General features: G+C 43.5%; 1 protein-coding gene across 7 annotated transcripts in view; it reads left to right on the forward strand.

Moving 5' to 3' along the window:
- The window catches only part of LOC119165370 (uncharacterized), a 70,186-nt gene extending 51,392 nt beyond the window's left edge, over window positions 1-18,794 (forward strand). For 4 of the 7 annotated variants that reach the window (XM_075871676.1, XM_075871674.1, XM_037417549.2 and 1 more), the window contains 5 exons: window positions 770-856; window positions 2,649-2,727; window positions 11,170-11,246; window positions 16,835-16,927; window positions 18,648-18,794. In XM_075871676.1, the coding sequence (XP_075727791.1) occupies window positions 770-856; window positions 2,649-2,727; window positions 11,170-11,246; window positions 16,835-16,927; window positions 18,648-18,779 (468 nt within the window). In that variant the 3' untranslated portion in view covers window positions 18,780-18,794. The remainder of the gene's footprint in view (window positions 1-769; window positions 857-2,648; window positions 2,728-11,169; window positions 11,247-16,834; window positions 16,928-18,647) is intronic. The other 3 variants (XR_012885590.1, XM_075871677.1, XM_075871678.1) reach the window with 3 other exon arrangements.
- Window positions 18,795-26,129: the final 7,335 nt, after the last annotated feature.

Below are 26,129 nucleotides of genomic sequence, written 5' to 3' on the forward strand. Positions count from 1 at the left end.
CTGTTTTATATTTAATAATAATTGTGCACTGGTTATCATGTCGAGAATGTAATTCAATTATACTGGTGAGCTGCAACTTACTCCATGATGTAATGCATTCGTATTTCTATTGATGTAGTACCTACGGGTGTAAATTGTGTAAAAAATGCCACTTGTATACAGCACAAAAAAAGTCTAAAAAGCTTCCTCAAATTTTGTTGCTCTAAGAATGCGTCTTTCAATCAAGCCCAAGAAAAAATGTTTACCCAATGTTATAGCTTGTCCACAATCTGGCACTAACAATGCATCAATTGTACTATCGCTGTGATTCAATAAAGGCGAGCATCAGCATGCAATGTTGTTGCAATGAAAGCGCTGGCTAATAAAGAATAGCTTGTCGCGTTAGGGAAGGAGATAGGTACTGCTTCAAAACTTCTCGTGCCAATAATAAAGCGTAAGATCGGACTTACTCCTAAGTGTTATGTCACTGGCTGTTCTACGTTTGCTACGTATGTGTAGGCTAATAACATTCATGCTTATTTCCCAGGCCTTTTTTCAGTTGCATGTCTCTTGCGAAATTATGCATTTGGTTATATTTGGCCGCCGCACTTTCTTTATCCTTCTATTGCGTTTAGAGATGTACCGAGTACATAATGAGTAATGACGAATGTTGATATTTAGGCTCTATTTTGTTTAGGTCATAGGCAACTGCCTGAAAAAGAGCTCAATAATGTTTATGAATAATGAGCTGGTGCTCAAGATATTCGCTTACAAATTATTTCCCTTTCAGAAAGGATACGCAACAAGTTGCCAATATACATGTACGTATTTCGGCAAGCGGAAACATATCAACTACAGTGCTGGAACACCTTGTGTGGTAGGCGTTTCTTGTCATCTACCAGAGAGATTTATTTATGCGCACTCAATTAACGATCGTGTTCTAGCATGTCCCCTTTTTCCACGTTTTATCAATATCTTGCTGAGAAGACATCTGTTCTAAATTATAATTACTAACGTTAGGGCGCGTTGTTCAAACGCGCTAGGAACGCGTTTGATCTAGTGTGCGGCATTAACGCACACTAGATCCACACACCTCCGTACAGCGTATGAGTCACACACGTATTCCTCATAGTAATTGGCACGTAGTTTTCTGTACAGAAACGCTTGACTGATTCAAGTCAATAGTTATAAAGCTATCGTTTTCTGTTTGAGAACGTTCTACAAAGTGTCTGCGCGATGCACTCTGCTACAGTGTTCCCTACACCACTGGGTGAGGCGAATGTTAAAACTTACGTATTCAATTATACCGGTCCTGTTGATTATAAAGCACCCTATACCTGTCCGGTTGATTGGAATACGCCCTCCCGTAAAAGTACCACTCTGTACCTAGCTACGTGTAGTACTCACTCTTGATCTAGGCGTCTATTATTAATATACGAATTCGTGTGACTAAGCCATCATGTGACGCAGTGCCATGCCGTCATGATGGTGTCCAACACCTTGGCGATTTGCAGGGTCATATAATTGTGAAGACACGAAATTTCGGTATGGTATAGATGCAAACATTTGCTTGAATACCACGTGACTTGTGGCTGTTTTTTTTATTGTGAATTCATTTTTTACTATTCGTGTAGTCTAAGAACGTGTCCTGAATGGTGAACTCATGGCGGAGTCAGAATGCATACGAACCCGAATCATTATTGGTAAGGCAGCATCGCGCATGCACCATTATGAACAAAGCACGCATATCATAATATGCAGCCCCTTTGCACGAGGGCGCATTCAGAATGTCAGCACTGAAAAGTTGTCGCTGCTTGGCACTGACTTGTGCGTCACACTGGTACAGTGGTTCTGGGGTTCTGCTGCTGACCTAAAAACGTGCGTGCTCGATCCCAGCCATGGCAGTCACATTTCGATAGGGGCGAAATGGTAAAAGCCTGCGTATTGTGCTATGCCAGCGCACGTTAAAGCACACCTTGTGGCAAAAATTTCCGGAGCCTGCCACTACGGCGTATCTCATAATCACTGGGTGGTTTTGGAACGTAAATCTCCATATAAGGGGTAAGCCTCATCTCATAAATTCACCACAGGATCTCCGAGAAAATTTCAACTCATCGTATGGTGAAGAATTACGCACATATTCCTATCGTTTCTCTAACACGTAAAACAGAAGTGGGATGTCAATACGTTTGGCACTTTGAAAAAATTTGCAAGCCAGTGAAGTACAGCTACAATTCTCCCGAGACTGTCGAGGTCGCACGCAAATCTTTCAATTGAAATGAGAACTATTGCTGTGAGTTATGCTAAATATCGGCGAAATATTCTACACAACAAAAGCAAAAAAAACATTAAGAGTTAACGAAATAAACTTAACCTAGGCAAATGTATCTCACAATATTTTGCTTAAATTTATGCGATTCACATTGAGGCTATCAAGCCATACACAACATCATTCCTGTAGAAATACGAGAATTTGACAGTGTTAAAATATTTCATGTGTGTACACTGAACAAATTCACCCACTTACTGCAGCAAATAATAATAGAAGTGATACATGGGAAAGCAAGATACAAGAAAGTAATTTACCGTGTCACTGAAAGTTTTCATAAAGATACAAACAGAAAAAATATCTACTCCCTGAATCACCCTTTTATTCATCATTCTACCAGATTTTGGACGAGTATGAGGACCGTGTGAATAACGTGGGGATATGCCAGCGAGGCATATGCAAACCTTCTTACAAACTTGGTAAGCTCCTGGTGGTTATAGATCCTTGCGATGGCATGGAATGGGCACGTTCCATGGTATTAAGTGCGATTTCTTAGGAAACTTGGTACGTGCTGACAAAATAATGGTTGCAGCACGTTGAAACGAGAGCATGACAGAAAAACACAGTGCAAAGAATGAATGTGCAAATGAAGTTTACTAGAGGGACATATTCACGTAGCCTCACATTGGTGAAAAACTGTGAGAAGTACTCATAAAAATTCAAAAACTAATCCGCTTCTCTCCTCTCTGCCGATTTTTTAACCAGGCGTAACCAAACACGTGCTATATGTTCTGAAATCGCAGCTTCGTCAGATAATGAAACACTGATCTGTAAGATAAAAAATTTGTTACTCGTAGATCAGCACTCAGCTTCCCAATATTGAAAGTGTTGCATATTTGCCTTTACTTTCTAATTAAATTCCTATTTCGCAAATGAATTACTGCCAAAACATGCTCTGCATTCACGAATCTTGCAATGCAAGGGGAAGTTCTTTCCTGTGCCAGGTTCAAACTTTGTTTAACAAGGTGACGAGGAAAAAACAGTGAAGATTGAAGTAAGCACCGGAGTCTCGAAAAGAAAAAGTTCCAAGCGGTGCCGCAACTCTTTGGCGTGTTTCACAATCCTAAACGTGGAACGAGAAAAATGGCAGTACACTGGTGTCTTCAGCTTTTTGTCAGCGGAAAGATTGACGAAAAGCATCAAAGAAGCACAGAACGATGCGAACAGAGGCTATGAAAAAACAAAACTGCACTTTTTGTAGACTGCACATTGTCTGCGATGCATCAGACATTGCTCTCTTGTGGTCAACCTCAGCCTTACGCTGGCAAGGTGATCTGATGGCTCAGCGACCTCTATGCATCAACATCACAATTTTCTGCCTATATAACTGGAGCAGGGGGTTTCACACTTGCAATGCAAAAGGTGCGAACGCAAATAAGGTTTTACCATTGTTGCTTCGTGGGGAGTTACCTTATTAGACTGGAAATGAACAATTCCTGAACCTTCCCTATCAGGAGGCTGGACTCTGTATGTGCCAGGAAACCTATTGACAATCATACACATAAAAAGTTTCAGTATCTGCTATTTTTACGATGTTTCGCACACGTTGAGGTTCGGTTGGAAATACCCAAAAGAAAAGGGAGTGCAAGTGAGTTTGTGTAAAATTACTGCTGGTGAGAATGACTCACAACGAATCTTGTTGGTACGTCTGCATGTAAAATGACTGGGCTGGCAATCAAGGAAAACAACAGGGATGTCAGGACACCGCAAATGGGAACTAACACTGAAAACACGCACCATAGCGGAAAATCTATTGCACTATGAGTTGTCAGAGCAGAGCCTCCGGTCAAAATGCAGGAACAGAGGCCCAGATTTACCGGGATGATTGTGTCACTTCTTGCATAGGCAAGCGCAAAAGTTTTTTTCTTCTTGCTGTTTTTGAGTTGTTGTGGGCCTTTGTGGCGTTGTGACTTCACTGCTGCTTCCATCTGTTCACGCTCATTCTTTTGACATAATTACGTGTCTTGGCAAGAACGGTGGTGTTCTTGCAAATACTTTATTTTAGCAAACGTCAGTTATAATTCTGCTTTTCTTCTGTGCGCTTATGTCCTTACGCTCACGTGATTACATGCTAGAACCCTTCACTTGGTCTTCATATTATAGCCAATTATTCATGTCACTGTAGACATCGTTAAAAAAACCTGTACACGTTTCTATAATTTTTTGCAAAGGAAAACATATTGTCATGGCGCAACGTGAACAGAAGATGTAGCGCACTTGCGACCACCAAACAGCATGTTGAAAACAGGCTGTATATTATTTTACGTTATTCCTAAAGGCTGTTGCACAAACCCACGTCAGGGAATTCGCGAAGAAAGCGTACATTAACTTTTCTATGGGGATAGCACTTATTTTTAGAAATGAATTAAAAAAAACATACAAATAATGCAATAAATTTCATGGAGAGAAAAACAAAGAAAAAAAGGGGGGAAAAGTGATATGCTGAGATTTTCAGACGACCAAGCTGCTGCGTTTGCGTGACCCAACCATTCAAATTATATGCGTTGCAACTTTTCTATTTTGCACAAAAGTAGTTTCGAAATTCAGATTTACAGTAGGATACGTTTGGTAGCCTGAATAAAAAAAAGAACCGCATTAAGTCTCAGTGGTGATTTCCTAAAATTGCTGAGGCCTTTTTCAATGTATGCACAAAAAGAAACTGCACAAAAAATGACTTATCCAACTTACTTTCCAAAACTACAGTCCCCCTACCCAGACTCCGCAAAACATCTCCATTGTTATCGTCTTTTACGAGTGTCCCTTGCCCTTCCTTACAGGGGCATTGCCCCGATGCTCCATCAGAACCGCCGTTATATGAAAACGCGCTGTCGGTCGCTGACATGCGGTTTCATGCATACCACAAGTACAAGTTTAGGCCAGTGCCAGATACGCCTGGTTCAATATAGGAACTGTCGGGGCTTATCTTGTAGGTAACGTCACTTAACATTCGCAATACTCGATATGGTCTGAAGTATCGCATCAAGAGTGTCTCGGACAGTCCACGTTTTCGTGTGGATGTCCAAACGCACACTGGTTGGCGGCTTCGTAGGTCACTATACTGTCCGGTGAGCATTGTAACGGCTTGCGTCGTAGTCTGTTTGCTGGTGGGTTTGAAAGCATGGAAGTGGCCTTGCTTTTTCCGCGAGTTTGGTATATACGCCGGCGCCCGTGTCATTGCTGTCCCATTCATGTTGTGACATTGCATCGAGCATTGTGCGTACATGCCATCCGTGAACGATGCTGAATGAAGTGATGCAAGTCGTTTCTTGTTTAGCTGTAGTGTACGTGAACGGGATATAGGGCAATGTTTTCTCTCCATTTTCATGTGGATGTACGACATCCACTTACATCAACTGCATGTCTTCAATCTTGTTTAGGCGCTCTGTCAATCTGTTCGTCTGCAGGTGGTAGGCAGCGTTCTTACGATGACTCGTTGCATTTACCATGAAGATTGTGGTCAAAAAGCTGCAGTACATACGGTTTCATGGTCTGTTATCACGACGGTTTGGTGAATCATGCCGCAGTGCATTTGCTATGAAAAATATTGCGACTTCAGCTACTGTGCTTCTTTGAATGGCCTTCGTTTCGCCGTACTGTTTGAAGTATTTCATTTCGACGATAACCTATCGGTTCCTTGCGGAAGAGGTGGGAAGTAGACCCAAGATATCGTTTCCGATCTTATTGAATGGTGCGGGTTGAATCTAAACAGGTTGCATCAGACCAGTGAGGCGACGAGGGTCGCCGACAGTCTAAGCAAGTACGATTCTGTTGCTTGACCACTGTGGTTAGCCTTAGACAGTAGTATCTTTGCTAAACTCCCGCCAATGTGCTGGTGTACTTTAAGTGGCAAGAAGTTGCAATGTTAGGACATGCTTGAGGCACATTACTACGAAGGGTTGATGGAATGGTAAGGAATCAAGAAGATCTGATCGACAAAAGGTTATTTTTTAAAGGACACGGCTGCGTACCAAAAACGTCGCAATACGCTTGCAAAAACCCTGGGTGCATTCTGAGATTGTCCGTCTAAGTAATAGATTAAAACAAAGCACTCAGGTTTATCACGTGGTTGTTTCGCGATGGTGGTCGTGTCGAGCACACCAAAAATGCAGCTTGATCTTCATCATGTGGGGAAGCTTAGTGTATTGGTGATCGGGAGAGGCAGTCGGCATCCGTATGTCACTTCTCCGACTATTGCGTGAGCATCATATCACGTTCCTGCAGTCTCAGACTACAAAGCTCTAATCGGCCGGTGGGATGTTCAAGAGTTGTGAACCAGCAATCAATAATTTTTCTAATAACTTTAGAAGAGCAGCCATACAAATACGGGTGAAACTTTATTCCTGCCCATAACATGGTGCAGTTTTTACCAAGTTGTTGAAGAGTTTGCCTCCTGGCGCGTTAGGATTCTGCTTGCATAGGCAATCATTCTTTCTGTGCCCTCATGAAACTGCACAAGCACCGCTCACGAAACTACATTGCTAGCGTCCTCATGAAGCATCGTAGGGGCTTCCTCGTCAATGTGGGTGAGTACTGGGGGTGTTTCAAGACGTTGGCACAGATCAATTTGAAGACGTCGGCACGAAGTGCGTGAAAATAATACGTACAAAGTCTTAGGAATCGTTTGAGAGCCTTCTTAACAAAGAATAGTGGGAACTGTGCAATGGCGGCAAATTTTTTGAAATCGGACCGACCGCCTGCGTAGTGGACAACGTGATCAAGAAAGAGAGCGACACTTCTGTGACTTTAATGTGACGCCCGTGGATCATATGGCTCGTAAAACAACTTGTAGTATTTCGAGGTGCTCCTCAAACGTTGCAGATGACAATATGACGGCGTCTAGATATACTAAGCATGTTTTCCACATTAACCCAGTGTATACAGTGTCCTTGAGTCTTTCAAAAGTTGCTGATGCAGATCACAAACTAAAGGGCAATACTTTAATTCAATAGAAACCACATCTTGTCACATAAGTGCTTTTGTCAGACCTTGCGGCTCTGTCTCAATTTGCAAGTATCCACTCCTCAAATTTATCGAAGAAGAGTAGCAAGCGTGTGGAAGTCTGTCAAGTGAGTCATCGATACGTGGGAGCAGGTACACATCTTTCTTTCTCCCCTGATTCAGATTTCTGAAGTCCATGCAAAAACGCAGGGTACGGTGCTTTTTTTTTAACACTACAGGTGACGCCCAGGCACACTTTGACGGCTTTGTTAGCGACGTTCTACCAACTCGTGGTGGCGATAAAAAGCAGTCCCGAAACTCGGCTCGCAGCTGAATAAATATTTCACGCTCATTAAGTGAGGGGGTAGTGCCAAGGCTATGAACTGGTTCGGACTACTATTTAGGCACTTCAACTAATACTGACAAACAGCCTCGCATATCTACGGTACTGTCGAAATAAGCGCGACGGTTATGTCCTGCGGAAGTTTCCTGCATTCAGCACTAAAATTAATGAGAGACAAGTTCGTGTGCCCAGCAGCGGCATGGACAGTATCTCGTGTGACTGAAATGCCATGTCTGAAGAGCAGTGAGCTCACTCTGTCGGTCATGCTATGTCGTCAAACGGCGTGTGATCTTCCACCCAAACAGAAGAAGCTGGACCATGTCGGGAGAACAACGAAATTATGATTTATACACAAAGGGTTGTGTAGCTCGCCTGAACAGTAGACACAACCAGGGCTGTCACGGAGCTTATTTGAATGGTCCGGGATGCTGATAATAGCACCATTTTCTCTCAAGAAATTGATTATTTCCAGTTCTCTGTACCTTTTTTTTCGCGTTGCACCACGAGACTGGTTGAGATGCTGCTTAACTTCCTTCCACTGACGTCAGCAGAGATGCGACCATGGGACGAAAGTGAGTAGGGCAGACACTGAGCGTGGTCAACGTCCTACAACTGCCTGGTCAACAGGCACACGGTCATCGCGGGTACGGTAATCGTCAAAATGAGTCCTTATTACTCCGTGCATTACCAAGTCAATGAAATACTATATAGCAGAACATGATGAGTGAAATGAAAAAAGCGAACGAGAAAACCACGGCTCCTTCTACAAAGGTAATGGAATTGTGACGTAGCGAGAATAAGAAGAGAAAGACGAACACGAGCACAACTGGTACAACTTTTAGTCGGAAGACGCTATGCTCGAGCCGCCTTTGCAGAGCTGCGGCCCCACCTTGGTGGTCTAGTGGCTAACGTACATAACTACTGACATGCAGGCTGCGGGATAAAATCTAGGCTGCAGCGGCTGCATATTCGGAGGTGGTAAAAATGCTTTACACCCATGTGCTTAGATTTTGGGCATATTAAGCAACCCCAGGTGGTCAATATTTCCGGAGCACTCCACTACGGTGTCTTTGATTATCATATGGTGGTTTCGTGATGTTAAATCCAACATAAGCATCAATCAATCTATCAATCAATCTTTCACAGAGCAGCGTGGAGGAACGTGCCAACAGGCTGCTGCAGATGTCATCTGGGAAACCACAATGCAGTACCACGTGAGGTTACCTTGAGCCATAATACACGGACGCGCACGGAAGGAGGCTTTAAGTGGTTATTAAAAGATGTTTTCATTCGCTTTATTACTTTGAGAGAGGGAGACTTAGAAAGTAGCATAAAAGTCAAAATTCTACTGCAAAAGCGAAGCAATGAATGCGACAGCAACAACTTTAAAAGTAATGTTGAGAACGGCAAAGGGATCGAAACGTGCAGTGCGCTGTTTTTGCACAAATGACGCATGAAAATAACATACACAGAACGAGAGCGAACAATGTTTACCACTCGACACTTAATGCGCTGTTTGAAAAAAACGACGCACGAAACATTATCACAAGTACATATGAGTGCAAACTAACAAGTGCCGCAGTTGTTATATAGCAATATGTATGAAAAGCGCGCTTTTATCGAAAACGGGGCCTATCTAGCGAGTGAAGTAGCCTTTGTGGGCCTGGCGATTCACGCAATCGTTCCGGTGAAAGCCGAAAGCACGCGATTCTCTCTACCGAAGGATAAGCATGCGCTTCCTCCACCCTCCCCTTTCGCGTGGCAAAGGACGCGTGGGAGTTAAGCGCACATCTGCGCATCGTTACGAGCAGGGCGCCGAGTGCAGATGGCTTTTTTTTCCTTTCTTGAGTTTTCATATACACAGATACATACATATACGGTGAATAACGGTGCCGGCGATGGCAAAAGCCAGCTGAGATTGTGAGTATAATTGCTATCGCAATAGAAGAAAAGAAAGGGAGTACACATAAGCTGTTGCTTGTCTAGATGTTCTTCGAAAATTCTACTTCGAACACGTGCACGATAGAACAACGAATAAAAACAGCACCAGGCGCTGCTGAAAGGCGCCTCGTTATTTTGTCCCCTTATTCCCGCAAAAAGCAAGCCTTTTGTCCTTGTATACATCTCAGTCCATTGCACGCTCCTGCAGTGTTTGTTGAACATAGATTAGCAACAACCCTTACTTAAAACCTTGATACCAAGAAATGGAGGGATATTATTCGAATCTGATTCCTGTTGGCCACCTTGCCCTGATGAAGAGGGAAGGGTATAATTTTTTGACAATAAGAGATTGATAATTGATTGATATGTGAGGTTTAACGTCCCAAAACCACCATGTGATTATGAGAGGCGCCGTAGTGGAGGGCTCCGGAAATTTCGACTACCTGGGGTTCTTCACCGTGAACCCAAATCTGAGCACACGGGCCTACAACATTTCCGCCTCCATCGGAAATGCAGCCGCCGCAGCAGGGATTCAAACCCGCGACCTGCGGGTCAGTAGCTGAGTGCCTTAGCCACTAGACCACCGCGGCGGGGCTTACAATAATAGAGGACGCTGCTTTTGTGGCTGCCGACACAGTAACAGTACTGCACTTGGCTTCACATGTGTTTCGCCAGTGCCGTAGTCTTTGGAAGCACACCGTCAGTGACACTGGAGGACAAGACAGGTTGACACTAAATGTGGAAACGCGTGCCTCCCTGCAGCTCTCTAAAATGGTAATCGACGAGAAACTACATCCTGCTGACGAGCATCTACGCCACATAGCTTATAGGAAGCGACACTGCAAATTAGGGTCTTTCTAGTGCTGCTTTGCATTTGTATGCAGCCATGACTGAATTTGTAAAGATCTGCTTTGATTAAGTGAATTGTTGTGGAACATCTCAAGTGAACGAAATTACCGTATTATTTGCAAACGTTTGCTTTGACCCGCTGCCAAAAAAAGCTTACCGATATCTCAAAGACCAAATCATCCTAATTAGCGAACGTAACTGTATTGAACACCATTTTGAGTTCACATAAGGCCCGACAAAACACAACCACAAAAAAGGACACGGGACAGAGCGCCAGTACCATGTCCTTTGTTGTGGTTGTGTTTTTGTGCCTCAAAAATCAATTAGGAATGTACGCCAAGTAGCCTATCAAAACGTTTTCCTAATAGATTTCGAGGTAATGATGCTGAGAATTTAGCTACTCAGGAGGCGTGCATCTAATATAGCATGATTTAAGGAATCTCTCCCCTTTGTGGGTGTTACACACTTCGTGGCAAACTCAAGTGGTGTCGTCACCTTCACGTAAGGACTGCTGATTGGTCACCATACAGAGACGTCTTTTTCTTCATCTAGTAAGACTGTGTTTAAAGTACTTGACATATTTTGTAGACATGAATACATGGCACTTTTTCTCTTTCATCAAACAATGGGTTTGTTCAACACAAAAAAATCGAAAAAAGTATTATTTCCTGCAAGCATAAATATCTACCTTGAAAATGTCAATGCGAGAACACTGAAAGGTTTACGTCTGAATACGTTATTTGATCTTTCCCGTAATGACAAATAAAATGAATGCTTTCCTTGCTAACAGAGTCAAGAAATCCTAAAATCAAGAACAAGATTTTTGCAAAACAGTATCTGAAATGCGAGGAAGTGGAACACTATGGCGTGAGTAGGCAAATAAATGTTCTCTTTTTCTTCTGATGAGCATGGTGGCATAGACCATTTTACCTAAGGCATATGGCCGCTGCCATCTCAGCCTGCTAAGCCGATGTTGTCCGGTTTTGGTATATTGTAACGTGAATCGATTAAGTCAAGGAACATCGCATGCACCAATTCAAGCGTTGTCAAGCTTATGCGTCTGTTGTAACACTATTTGTTTACTCGTTGAGACGAAAAACACAAAGAATAATCGCACTAGATGGCGGCACCAGAACCCATTCGTAAGATAGTCTATAAGGTGCTACGTACAGTAATATTTTGCTGCTACGAATCTCGGGGGATAACCAAGAGTATTCGAGTCTTCGAACAAAACAAAACTGCTATGCGTTTTCATTTATTCTTTCTCGGGGCCCAAGCAATGTCGTGAACAGCTTTGAATGATTGCTATTAGTGTTTGTATATGCTAACTACCACGGACGTGGCCAGGAAGTGGCATGCCGAGCACGTGCCACCCACTCCCGAAGTATTTATTTGCCATGGAATACAGAGCGACAAATGACCATTTCAAGGAGGTGCTATCACAGCAATAAATAAAGGTGCGCCCCCCCTCCCCCCCCAAAAAAACGTTTCGTCCTACGCTTCCACCAAGGATCAATATGTTTTTGTGAATATACGGTGCTACAGCATATGTGTATTTATTGAACCAAATGAACGTGTGATTTGAGAAAACTTGAGGCCTCCTCTTCATTTTAGTCCGCTTTTTCGCGTGACAACAATGTACTGAATCCAAACTGATAAAACGAGCACTTCCCACGTAATATAATGAAGGCCGGAAATTTTTTTTCACCACTAGCATCTGCTATTTTTTTATCGTGATCATGCTGGGTATGTTTGTCAGGAGATTTCCGGCCATTCCCGCACAAGCGCAACATTTTCTCAATAGGTGTCGAACTTTGATGCGAACGGTATAATTGGAACGAAATATTATAATACTTAGGGTTTACCGTGCCAAAACCACGTTTTGATCGCAATGAACACCGTAGTAAAGGGCTCTGGGAAATTTCGGCCAACTTGGTTTCTTTAGTGTGCACCTATGTCTAAACACTTGGGCCTCAAAAATTTTCGCCTCCAATGAAAATGCAACTGCCAATGACGGGATTCGATTTCCGCAACCGTCGGGTTTGCAGTCGAGTGCGATAACCACTGGACCACCGCGGCGGAAAACGAGCGGGTGTCCCCAACAATCATGCACAATGCGATCACCTTCTCCAAGACCGTCCATTTTGCTTTCAGCCCTCATCCAGCTTCCATAAGACATATTATTGCAATATGAATTGCGAGGGCAGCGATTCTGCAGGCATGTGTATGCGGTACAACGACGTTGCCTCGTCCGCAGAAGTACGTGTCGAAAAGGAAAACAGAAAACACACAAACTCGACTTAGCGCTCTGTCATAGGAATCGGAATAAAAGAACAGTGAGACGTGTCTTCACAGAGGTAGCTGAGCGTTTATTGGGCATTGTTTCAATGCTTGTTCGAAAAAATTAATGTTGAAGCGACAAATTATAATGTCATGCTAAGAACGTAGAAACGCTGCAAACTTACGCTATGTTCGTCAAGCAGAAGTAACACACAAAAAGAACATACAGAACACGCGCGATAAATAGGAACTGTCACAGTTCGACACCTCCGGCGCACTGCTGAAAAACAAAGGACAGAATGAGAGCATACTGATAAAAGTGCGAATTGTTTGTGTGAAAGCACCGTAATCATTCGTAAGCGCTGCCACTGCAGCGAGTGAGATGACCTTCGTGTTCTGTGTAACTTCGACGCACACTCAAAGAAAGTCCAAGACGTACAAACAACCCTATATGAGAAAAACAAGGGCCCACGAGTGACGACGGGCGGTTGAGGCGGTTGCACATCGCCACGTACGGAAAGATGACCTTTAGTGAACGCTCTCTGCGCTCTCCACGCTATTCGCACTGTTTAGCCAGTAAAAACAACAACACATTGAAGGCAGGTATCTCTGAGCACCACCAGCCGCTGATGGATTATTCGGGAGTTGCTGATCGTGCCTATTTCCCCATTCTCTCTTTCATCTTTTTAACGTGATAGCGTTAGAGAGCTCGTGTCGCAAAAATTCCACCCTCGGCGTTGGCAGCGTTTGTTGTGAGCGAAAAATAGTTTGTGAGGGCAAAATTGAGAAAGAAGCAAATAAAAAAATGAAATTTTTGGTCTAATTGAGGACTGAACCCGAGTCGTTTGCGTGGCCAGCAGCTGTCCTACCACAAGGCCCTATTGTTACTTGCAGCTGCTTCGGGGAAAAAACACTATTTAAATGCCACGTAGTAGAGGGAGTCTCCTTAACGCATCTTGTTCGACAGCTGTCACTACGAAAACGATCCCATTCGGCAATCTGTAGGCGCATTTGCGAGGCCATCAAACTACGTCAACAAAGCCCGGGATAGTGCAGCCATCATCGTTAAAATACGCAGGAACTTTTGAATGCCCCGAAAAATGGACAAATATATCTATCGAGCGGAAAACATATCATGCCTTTCCAGAGGCATCGATCAAGCAAACAGAAAACGGTAGATAATGTGCTGAAGTTTGTGAGGCATTGTGAGACTCTTTATGGCCTCCAAAATGGCAAGCGCGCGGCGTGTATCGTGCAGGTCGTGCGACTTTTGCTTTAGATCAAAAGCCTGTATGTACCATTAGCGCGCGCGTGTGCGTGCGTTCGTGTGCCATCTGTGAGACATTGTGTAAAACGTGTCTCGACTACAGCAGACCGCTGTTCCAGCAGAGGGAAGTGGCCACACTGCGCAGTCTTACTCATCAATGAGTGCCTGCGGAACATTCATGTCAAGTAGTGTCCCACAACTAACGGGCCAGAGCAACGGTAATGTTCAAGCAAGAGCAACTGGGAGCACTACCCACACTGCTTTATCAGTGACACTTCATGCTGCATCTGTGCCAACTGGTGCTTGACGACGAGGGAGTATGCGGAAGTATGCACTTAGCGGTTGAACAGCGCACTGGGGGCAACATTTCGCTATCACGTTCAACTCTTAAAGGCCAAGCTTATGAGTCCCCCAATTTTCGCCTAACTTACTTAAGCCCCCCCCAGCCCATACCTGTGCAGCGCGGCTGGCGTGACCATGGTGACCCCATGGGGTCACCATGGTCATCGGGTCACCATGGGGTCACCAAGAATCCCATGGTCACGATGGGGTCACCATGACCCCATGGTGACCTCCATAGGTCACCCCATGGAGGTCATGGGTTGACCTCCATGAAATATACAGTTACGCCACTGCACTTTCATCTTCATTTTTCTATATTTAAAAGCCACCCCGTTGAAGCTGCTGCGTGCAGACGTGGTGGTAAGGTTGCGAAGGGATGAACGAAGTCACTGACTGTGCTCCTGAAGATACATGTGCAGGTGTGTGGCATAGAGAACGACATTATTGATGGAGCAGGCAATGGAAGCGTTTATTATTTCTTGTGGCCAACTGTTATTCGTTTCGAATAGCCATGTGCAGCTTTTGCTGTAAAAGAGCGACGGTACTATCAATAGAATACAATCTAAAAAATGCAGTTTCATCGCAAAGGTAAGGCAATGAAGTAGATAGGGAGGACGTGAAATTTTGTTTGAAGAAAGACTAGTAGTAGACCCGTTTGGATCCGACAACCCGCAAGTAGAAAAAAACGCTTGTCTGAGGGAATGCAGCAGCTCCAGGGAGAAGACTGGCTTTCATGCTGTCTATTGTCTGAACGCGACCGAATTGATGACAACCACACACACACAAGCCTATACAAGCTGCATGCTGATGTCCGCAGCGATAGTAATCGCGCTAGCGCTCGCGATTGCTGTCTTATGGCCGAAGATGAAAGTTCGCAGTTGCTGCTCACGCTACGCAGCTGCCCCTATAGTTCATACTCACAAACCAGACAAAACACAGACGAAATGTTTCCCCTCTGCAATGCAAGCCACCAATGTCAGGCCTCCCACCCGAGGCAATGTATCGCATGCGTCCTTGTGGTGCCGAGAAGACCAGCTCGTATTATCTTCTCAGCCATCACATTTGTAGAATACACATTTTGGACTTCACAAGTAACGTGGCGGCATATCGCAACAAACCTTGGCCTAAAGAACAACTTTCCGTTCACATTTGTAAGTTAGAACATTATAGTAACCAAATAGAATGCCTCCGTTAAAAATTGCACACGAAAACGTATTAAAGACCTGAGACACTCATGCTGCATATTGTGACAAATTTACTGTCTATATATTTATTGAGTCCCTCATACCTTCGTCATTGCAGCAGTTGTGATTATGACAGAGTAAATACGTGGTGACAACCCGGACTGTTGAAAATAAAACATGGTTATGTTTCTGTGAACTTTCTTCATTCACAGTGCAAGGTAATAGGATACACCTGAATCTTCAAAACCTACCTGTAATGCCAAAGCTGAGCAGAACTGTCGCAACTATATAGTACTCTGCTATTTCTACAAGAGTCATTTTTTAACACAAAATAACACTGGCTGTAGCAAACTGCCTCAACAAGGACTGTCGAGCTGTCCGTATTTGATGTCTGAAAAGAACAATTTGAAGTAGGAATGAAAACTTTTGCGTTCGGTGCCCTTCTGGGACTCCGCAATCCCTCCTTAAGCTACAGAGATAGTGCTTTTCGCACCTCTACCTCGACTTGGATACCGCAGCACACTTCATTGCGGCTGCCATTTTTGTTTGCTTCAATAGAGTTCATGTAAGCAGAGCTTGATAACTGACGACGTAATTTCTATGTGGCCCCCACGGAATTTTTTTTTCTTCACCACGCCTAATATTTCATCATGCTTGCATTAAACTCCAATAAACTGTTGTCAATCGTAGTCCTGATATCAAGAATACAAAGAAAGACGTACCACCGGAATGCGAGTGCAAGGTACAAAAATAGGACCCATTAGCTTTTTTACACATGAATTTGTTGCCACAATACGTAGATTGGCCTTGACACTCGCGGGCCTTCTGGTTTTTAACGTGCTACTTCCGGACAAATCTCACGTAACTCTCAAACGCCATCGCATTTTAACTTGTGAGTGCCCGACTTTCTTGAAAAAACTGCTACTGCAAAATAGCGTGTGTGTTCCCTTCCAGTAGAATGACGATGGTACATATTACTTGAAGTATATGTATATAAGGTCTTCTAAATAGGCATTTTTACTGTCGTAGCTATAAAAATATCGCACACTGTTTTACAAAACATTTGTTGCCTATTTGTCTGGCTCTCAGCTGTACCAAATTTTGGGTGAACGGACAAGTCCTTGCATTTAGAATTATATTTAGAAGGAATATTCCACATCTGTAGCATGATAAGGGAGCAGCAGCCCAAAATGTTCGAATGTTAAGACAGTGATGAAAGTGCACATTGTGCAGAAAAAAGTGAGGATGGGACATGTCAGCCTCCACATGACAGGTTCAATATATAGCTCATAAGGACGCGCCTCTATACTGCATTAGGTGATTATATTTGGGTGTTTGTTGACAACCAATACATATTTTTGATGTCTTTTGCACTGTTGCAGAGGAATATGCTTAAAGATTGTCACTACTTTTGCCGAAGAGGTGATGAATGGTTTTATGGTTTTTACAAAAACACCTACAACAGTGCTTGTCAGGTAATGTAGGTTGTTTATTGCTTAAAATCAATCTACTGGTTTGATGTTTTTCAAGAAAGTTTTACACGATCTAATACATTTCTTCATTGATGACAAAATCAATTTACAGAGTTTCCTATTATAAGGTGAAAATTGGAAGAATTAAGCAGTTTCTTGGGTGTAAAATCAAGTCAGACACTTGGGTATTCACACTTACTCGAAGCTGTTTTCGTTCCGTGTTACCGCCATAAAATGATTGCACTGTCGCATACATATTTACAGTGAAAATTTTCTACTTCATGGTACAATAACTGACACACAGAAAGCAGTGAGTTGCCAGTTATGTTTCAATAATGCATGTTATGCTGATGCGTCCCACAGATAGTGACTTGCGTGAATTTCAACACGGTTATATAAATCATCAATGCAAAGAAAACTAACTGTGTTTGAGCCGCTCCAGTATTATATAGTTGTACACGTGTACGTTTCCTATGCTGCAGTTTATCTTCTACTGTTGTATTCGGTAAAGAAATAAGTAAATGTGTTGTCAATGTGCGCGAGCCTCTAATTGAAAAGGAGCACCCTTACTATTCTTTTCATGCCCTTGTTAGTCCTATTAGTAATATTTGACTGTAATTTTAGACGAGTTGTCGCAAATTTCAAGAAAATACTTGGGGTGCAACTGAAAACAAGTAAAAAATTAACAGATACCACAGTTTGTGGAAATTGGTTTCATGGGATGTTGGCGGCGCTTTTCATGGGGAGGAGTACATACCGAAAATTTGGCTTTGAGTAGGTCGTCACGCGAAGGAATGACATGTTCTGTGAGTGTACTAGCTGTGTGCACATCGTAGGTTACCAGAAACGCCGAATGCACTGGCTTTTGAAGGGTAGGTTGTTTCACGTAACGTCAGCGCTCACGTCAGAGGAAAGATGTCGGTATTATAGGAATCCGGGGCACACTGTTGCGTGGTTATGTGTATATGCCGCGTTACTTTCATTGGCAAATTCTGCTGGCGCCGACCAGTGCTTGAATTCACCTTGCTACAGCGTGAAATACAAATGCAGTATTTATTACACTGCTGTATGAGCGATGCCTATAGTGTTATCACAATCGACGTTAATGCTACTAGACACCCGCATTAGAGATCCCATAAGTAACATTTATTGGTTTGTTATATAATAAAATAGCCAGCACTGCAAACCCAATGTTGTCAAGAGAGCATTGATGAGATTAAATAAACATGAAACTAGCTGTCATTTTATAAATTGATCACGATTCACAAAATTTTGAGAAAGCGGCATGAGAGACAGAGGTAACCGTTGGGTTTTCCACCCCGCAAAAATATCTAGGTTGCAAATACGGAGCCCGCCTCCAGTATGCCCAACTCTAGCCACTTAAAGCACAATGTAAAAGCTGACACAACCACCCCCCCCCCCCCCCGTCATGAATCAATTATATCATTTCTTTGAGACAATAATTAGGGCTGTGAGGGGCTGATTCGGTTTCTAAACGACTGTTGCCTCATCTCATGTGTCTTCTTTTGTTCTTTTTCCTTGTTTTCATTGCCACAACACATATTTTGTTCCCTTACTTGTTGCATGGAAAACAGTGCGCAAATTGGTAAAAGAAAAAGGAAACTTGAGTATATAGTGTTTATCCAATATTCAAGGAGACGTAAGAAAGTAGGATTGGTTCAGCACTTTTGCTTATGCGCTAACAACAGTGCCCCTTTTCCAGACTTTGAATCCTCGTCGCATGTCGGGATATTGCTGCAGAGGCAAATGTTTGCCAAAGGAGCTATGCAGGCGCAACATTGAGGAGAAGTTGGCCGACTTCAGTTCCGCAAGCGAAGATCAGCCTACAGTGTGAAATAAAAAAATGAAAATAAATAACGATTACCATACGGCCTGATGCAATCTTGAGCACGGCCATTTAGGTAGTTTGATTATGCGATAAAGAAGTTGCGACTTTTTTGGACTAATGGTTTAGAAGATACGTATATTTACCGTTCAGTACAACTATTGATTTGCAAAAACAATTTCTCTATGGAGAACACTTCAGTCAATCTATTATTGTAATGAAGGCAACTTTGTGATTAGAGAAGTAATTATAGATATGTTCGGCTTGCTGCACCGATTCCGGGTTCTCAATGACGAAGTTTATGCGGTGTTTTGCAAGGCCGTCCCATCAATAGGGTTAATTACGCCGGCAAATAATGGTTAGTTCACAAACATAAGTGATATAAAAATTTGTTTCCTGTCATGTATATAATAATGTCACATATTACAAACATTGGTGTGCATTGATGTGCGGTAAATGCCAGGCGCATAAAGTCCGTGACGTATTCGGGAATCGCGGTGGGTGAAAAGTCCACTGAAGAGTAGCAGCTTACTGGTAGTAAGCTGTTGTCTATGTTTTCCACCTCACAATCTTATCCCAGGTACCACATATTTTGATGGCTACTTTAGACATACCCCTAAGCATGTAGATAAACACTACCGCTGCTTTGTTGGGCATCTACCAGCGCCACAACAAAAGCGGTATTGTATACAACTTCAAGGGGCTCCTGTAGGCACCTATATCGCTTTCGTTGTTCCTGTGGCACGCGCTGATTCGCGTGGTTGCACCACCTACGGCAATGGTAACGGTGATGCCACTTAACGCAGGAAAGGGCGCGTGTCAGCTGCGCTTTTAAACGCGCGCTGGCCCCGTGGCGTTGTTGATTCACCTGAGCAGACGACCACGGAAACATTTGCGAAACGTCAGCGCTAGAGATGATTGGCACACCACGAGTTTTGATGGCAGACAATGTGCTGTTCGTAGTGCTTAAATAAAGTATCTCCATGCTTATTCTCCAGCCCGCCACTAATAGCCTCCAACAGTGTAAAATAGACTGCACTAACAAAATCCCACATATACGTGAGGCGATGGTGGTAATTTCACTGGCTCGAAGGAATGAAAGTCGGTAATAGAGTTACTAGCATGTACAGTGGTACAGCAATCTCGGGGGAGGGCAGCGCTTCAAAATAGGTAAAAGTGCACTTCAAGTTGTAAATGACTATGTCTATTTAGGGAAGGTATTAACCGCGGAGCTGAACCACGAGATTGAAGTAACTAGAAGAATAACAATGGGGTGGAGCACACATGGCAAGCACTCTCAAATTATGACAGATAGATTGCCACTATCCCTCAAGGGGAAGGTATATAACAGCTGTATCTGGCCGGTACTTAGCTACGGAGCAGAAACCTGGAGACTTACAAAAAGCCTAAATTAAAGAAGATGCAGCGAGGAATGGAAAGAAAAATGGTTGGTTGGTAGGTGTAACCTTAAGAGACAAGAAGAGAGCAGAGTTGATTAGGGAACGAACGGGGGTGTGGATATCATAGTTGAAATCATGAAGAGGAAATGGACATGGGCCGGGCATGTTGCGCGTAGACAGGATAATCGCTGGTCACTAAAATGGACTAACTGAATTCCCAGAGAAGGGAAACTGGTTAGGGGAAGACAGAAAGTTAGGTGGGCAGATGAGATCAAGAAGTTTGCGAGTATAAATTGGCAGCAGCAAGAACAAAACCGGGTTAACTGGCGGAACATGGGAGAGGCCTTTGTCCTTCAGTGGACGTAGTCAGGCTGATGATGATGGCGATGATGATGGTGATGACAGTGGTGCGTGTAAGAATGTGATGAGTGCATCTAACTGGTGCATGTACACTGTCTGCATTGTGAAACGCCTCCGTCGTGCTCTTCTTAAGACCAAGCACCTTCCTTTTTTAAATAGTGGGGCAGATGTGGTTGTTCTGTATAACATCGTCAGAGCATTCCCATTGAATGTGTATATGCCTGCTTCGTTATTGTTCTTAACATGAAAGTGTTTTGTGCCGGATTCCACCAAGATGTGATCAACATTTCTTTTTTGCTACGGATAGGACGTTGACAAAAATGGCGCTAGACGACAAAGAAGCAGCTTACAAAAAATATTTCACTGCCGTCCACAATTGTTTCAAGTGCGATATCACCAACTAATAACACTACTGCATAAGCGCTTCTGAAAGGCGGCGATGTCGATGGGCACTCATCGTGCCTTGGTGGAGCGAGACATGGTCAAGTGGGATATGGAACGTCTACGCGCCTACAACCTTTGCCTCTCGTGTTTAGAAAGCGCCGTATTGAATTGTGGGCATGAGCCAAGCGTAGCTTACCCAAATTCTCGAGAGCACACACCATGCTGTTTCTCTTCCTACTTGGTAACACTTTCAAAAAGTGCATATCGAGTATACCAGTCTTTTTTATGAGCTTGTTGGTGCAATCTTTGCGCCAAATTCACGATTTTCGTCAAGATCAAACAGTAATGTAGCTGCCAAACACAAATAAACATTGCCCCAAGCTCTTGCGTATCAACAGACATGAGTATACTTGTGTGAACGCACGTTTAACATTGGTGTTATTTAGAATTCTTGGCAGAGGGATGAGCCATGTTTTGGGCGAACTTTTCTCGATTCCATAAAAAGCGTTAATAGAGCTGGTTGTTCCCTGTGAATGTCTTTGCTGGTCATCGCAGAGCATGCCGGTCAAATATTTCCTCTGGTGGATGAAGGCCTGCTTATACGGCGGTCGTTTCGGCTCCTAGTACAAAATTACAGTTTAGTTCTCGTTTCAGTAGATACGTTGGCATTGGCGATGTCAAGGTTATTACGGTTCAGGTGGGTGGCAACACATCACATTTTATACAATAATAGCACGTCAACATTGATAGAATTATTTTTGAATGAATACATTCTGAAAATATTCAAGTCTGAGCATATCAACCATATCAAATACAGGATACACAGCACAGCATACCAGCCATATTAATCAAACTGCAACGTTCATCTATTTATTTCTGTCATACAAACATGCCTGATGTTGAAGCGCTCAAAAAGGTTAGACGAATGATATGCGATTTCACAAAAAAAGACTGGAATAAGTGAACAGTTTTATTTGAAGTCCGCCAGCTTTCACCGCGTCTCGCGAATTCGAGTTAAAAAAAAGATCTGGACAAATACATTGAATGGTGGCATTTTTACAGGCCACTATGGCTAATACATATATTGTTTCGAGTGCATACAAGAACATGGAAGGAATGCACATGAATTGTTGACAATAACTAGAGAAAGAGATGTGGTCTTCAAGAATTCTATGATGTCATATTGGTGTAGACGAACTGCTTCCCAACGCTATTACACGAGAAAGACGACATATCTAAGTGAAGTAGTCAAACAAGCCACAAAAGTCACATAGTCACATAGTCAAAAGTCAAAAGTCACATAGTTGTATTTGAGGTATCCACGTGTTGTGGCGGCGGTCGAAGTTTTTCTTTATATTTTTTCTGGTATCGCTGGTAGTCTTCCGAAGTTTCTTGTTTTTTCGCACAACTGCAGGTGGTCTGCAATGCGAAGTTCTTGATCAGCAGGAAGCACGGGTACCTTTCCGGAAGCTGCAAAATATGGGCTACAGCTGATGCTCGCTGTGTGCGACAGATTGTGATGAGCAACAGCTGCCTCCCAGCCACACTTCCATGCACTCTGAAAACCTGGATACATTGAAATGAATTGCTTCAAATCCCGAGTGATTATTTTAGCCATGCCATTTTCTGCAGAGTGGTACGGAGCGCAGCGTCGCAATACAACTCCTTTTTCCTTCGCACAATCTTGCAAACACTGACTGATAAACGCTGGATCATTATCTGATATTACTATTTTCGTATTCTTGAACATCTCTAGACTCAAAAAAGCCATCCCACAATTTGCGCCTTTCCTTCCAGGCCATGCAGGCACTATTTTTTTGCCCTGGGCTATTGCCACTAGGAAAGACTGCGTTTTTCTTACACCTGCAGCCTGCTTCTTGAGCTCAGAGAAATCCAGATGAATGACATCAATTGGTACATTGGAATGTTGAGGAAAATTCATTTCGTCTGTTTTCTGAAGGTACTTGGCTTTGGGAACTTGACATTTATGACAAGACTGAGCATACCGTTGAACGTCCTCTTTCATGTGTTTCCACATTTCCACTGGAAATGCTGATGAATCTTGTGATACGTTCTCCAAAAGCCGTCGTGTCCACTTGAGTGTGCGGAGTCGTGATAGATTTCCAAAATTCGAAGCACCATTGTTTCTGGGACTGTGAACTTTCCGTTGTGGAACTTAAGTTTTTGAGTTCTCTCCCATAACAATGTTGCGTTGACATTTTCCAGATCAGGAATTACCGCAAGTCTTGAAAGCGCATCTGCGTCCTCTAGGCATGTGGTGGACCCCGAAAGTACACTGCTGGAGTTCACTTACCCACCTAGCTTTTTTTCCTGGAGGTTCGGCGATCTTAAGGATATACGTTGAGGCTCGGTGATCTGCAAAGAACGCGAAACTCATGTCTTCCAGGTAAGGTAAAAAATAACGTATGGCCATTAAGACTGCCAAGGCTTCCTTCGCTGTAGTCGTGTAGTTCAGTTGCGTTTTCGAAAAGGTGTACGAATAGTACCCGACGTCCCTCTGTTGACGGCTCCGTGGAGAGTCGGTATCTCTTTAGTAAAGCACTGCGCCTACGCCATAATAAGAAGCATCGGGGTTCAGTGTAAAGGTCAACTTGAAGTCTAGAAAAGTCAGTACCAGATCCGACGAAATATTGGTCATAAGGCTGTCATAAACAAATTCACACTCTGCTGTCCACAGAAATGGCGTATTCTTAGTAATTTCTGTGAGGCAGTCGGTTTTCGTCGCATAATTTCTAATCAATGGCCGGAAATGCCCTGCGAAACCCAGAAATACCCACAAAGAGTGCAAGTCATCTGGTTTCTGCATTTTCGCGATTCGTTCGACTGATTCCTGTTTTGTTGCTTTGTTTTGTTCCCTTGGTTTGGCCGTCAAATACTCTTCCAAGTAACACCACATTACTTTGGCAAAACTCACTCTTCTTGTCAATAATTTTGAGCTCGGCGTCACAAAGTGCTTGAAGTATACTATCCAGATGGTTTGAGTGCTCTTCATCGTTGCGGGAGTATACTACTATATCGTCTATGTTGACGTTACAAAACTTCCCGAGAAACGGTCGCAAGCCGTCGTTCATCATTTTCTGGGACCAAGCGGGTGAGTTCTTCCATCCAAATGGAAGTCGGTTATACTCATAAATGTCAAAGGGCGTGATGAAGGCAGAATATTTCTTCTATTTTCAGAAATCAGACCTTGCCAAAATCTTTTACGTAGATCGATTCACGAGAAAAAATTGCAGGGACCCGCGTCATCTATGATAGTCTATACGAGCGTAGGAAACAGAAAAAGCTCAGTCTTCTCAATAATCTGTCTGTAGTCCATGCAGAGTCGAAGACTTCCATCTTCCTTTGGTGCAATGGTGATGGTTGAAGCAAACGTAGACGTGGATGGACGGATGATCTGCGCATCCAACATCTTTTAAATCTCGTTCTGAAACCACACTCTCTTCTCTCGTGAAATATTATAGGGCTTTTTTCTCACCACCGTCATATCAGTGAGCTGGAATGGTACCTCAAACATTGTAGTTGCCGTAGGATATCCTTTCAAGCACAGTAATTATGGGTAAAGCGTCGTAACATCTTCACTTGACGATGGCTTCCACAGAGCCCTTGAAGGCAAAACTGCAGCGTTGATAGTGCGGCGCTTTTCTTCTGTGGTAATTTCTCCTGTTCAGTAGATATTATGGCGAAGTGCACTGATGACTGGACGTGAAAGCAGTAATTCATATGGCACTCCGTCGAGTACCAGAGGTAGCGCAGTGACAGTGATGCCAAGACACGATATGGTTATACAAGTCCATTTATCGTAAACACCTCGTAATCCATTGTATCCGTGTACTTCTACTGGTCTTCCCTGTTTTACTTTCGTCATCTCAACAACATTTTTGTTAGTAACAATCACGCTTGCTCCGCTGTCAACTAACGCACTCCGTTCCTTTAAATCAACAACAACAATTATGTACAATAGACTTGTATGAGACAAATAAACAGCTTCTCTTGATGTCGTGAGGTGGAAGCCGAGACACTCTCCATTTAGTTTTTTGTTACGTCATCTAGCTCTTCGCCATGGTCTGAGCCTCCCTGGTCGGTCCAAAAGGGTACGGGTGTTGCAGTGGGTCACCAGCTTGCAAGCGGGCATCATTCCTCGGCTTGTGTGGCCCCTGTGTTTCTTGCAGCAGGTGTCATGGGTTGACGCTGGGTTCCTAGGTCCTGCGTAGAGGTTTCGCATACCCTGCGAAAGTTCTTTGACCGTCTTGGGTTCTCGCATTTGTATTTGCTTCTAGAGGTCCCGTCTTAAACTATAGATGATATGCGGAACCACAGTCGTCTAAGGCAAAGATGAGTCCACCCGCTGTAGCAAGCACCTTTTCTCATAAATATAGCTGAGTGCAGATCGAGGCCTGTATTTGAACATGGTTGCTATGTCCCATAGCAACAACTTGTTCTCGCTGAAGGAGTTCAGAAAGCTTGCTTTCCACTCTATCCATGGTTTGTTGCTGGGAGTATTGACGCGTCATTCGTGCCAATTCTTGGCTATGCGCTATAGGAATAGTTGCATGTTTTTCACTTTATTTTCGTCGCTGTTCCAAGAGTTTTCATTGCATGCATACTCGTAAAACGTGAGCCAGGACTTGGGACTACAAGACTCTCCGTCAAACACGCCTGGCTTCACGTGTTTGCGACTCGGTATGCTTAATCTTTCAGTCGCGTTTACAAGCAAGGACATTAAATAATTTTGCTGCCTATTCTGTTCTTGCTGCAGTTCAAGAAACTTGTTGATCAGCTCGATGGAACTGTTAGGCGAAGCAGCGGTAGCAGGCGTCACGCTGTCTTTTACTGGAGTCAGCACAAAATTCTCATAGTCCTGAAGTTTCATGTTGATCCTCACCATTCTTTCAGCAAGTAAATGGTCTGGAGTGAGCTTCATTTAAGTGCCTATATAGGAAACAATTGTGTCAGTGCTCACTGCTTACGGAAGAGCTAGTTCCTCTTTATCTTGATTCGTTGCAGTCAAGATCCCGACGCCACCGCGTTGACTTGCTCTAATGGTGAAGTCCACTCACATCTAGAATTTCCGCACAGAAAGTATACGCGGCTGCGCCAATTTGTAATGATATACAGTTGCACTAGGCTGGGGTGTCAGCCATCTTCTTTATTTCTAACTCCTTCCTCTTCGTCTCCCTCCAACCCTGCCTAACGT

The sequence above is a fragment of the Rhipicephalus microplus genome, chromosome 8, assembly GCF_043290135.1.
Source record: "Rhipicephalus microplus isolate Deutch F79 chromosome 8, USDA_Rmic, whole genome shotgun sequence".
Lineage (NCBI taxonomy): Eukaryota > Metazoa > Arthropoda > Arachnida > Ixodida > Ixodidae > Rhipicephalus > Rhipicephalus microplus.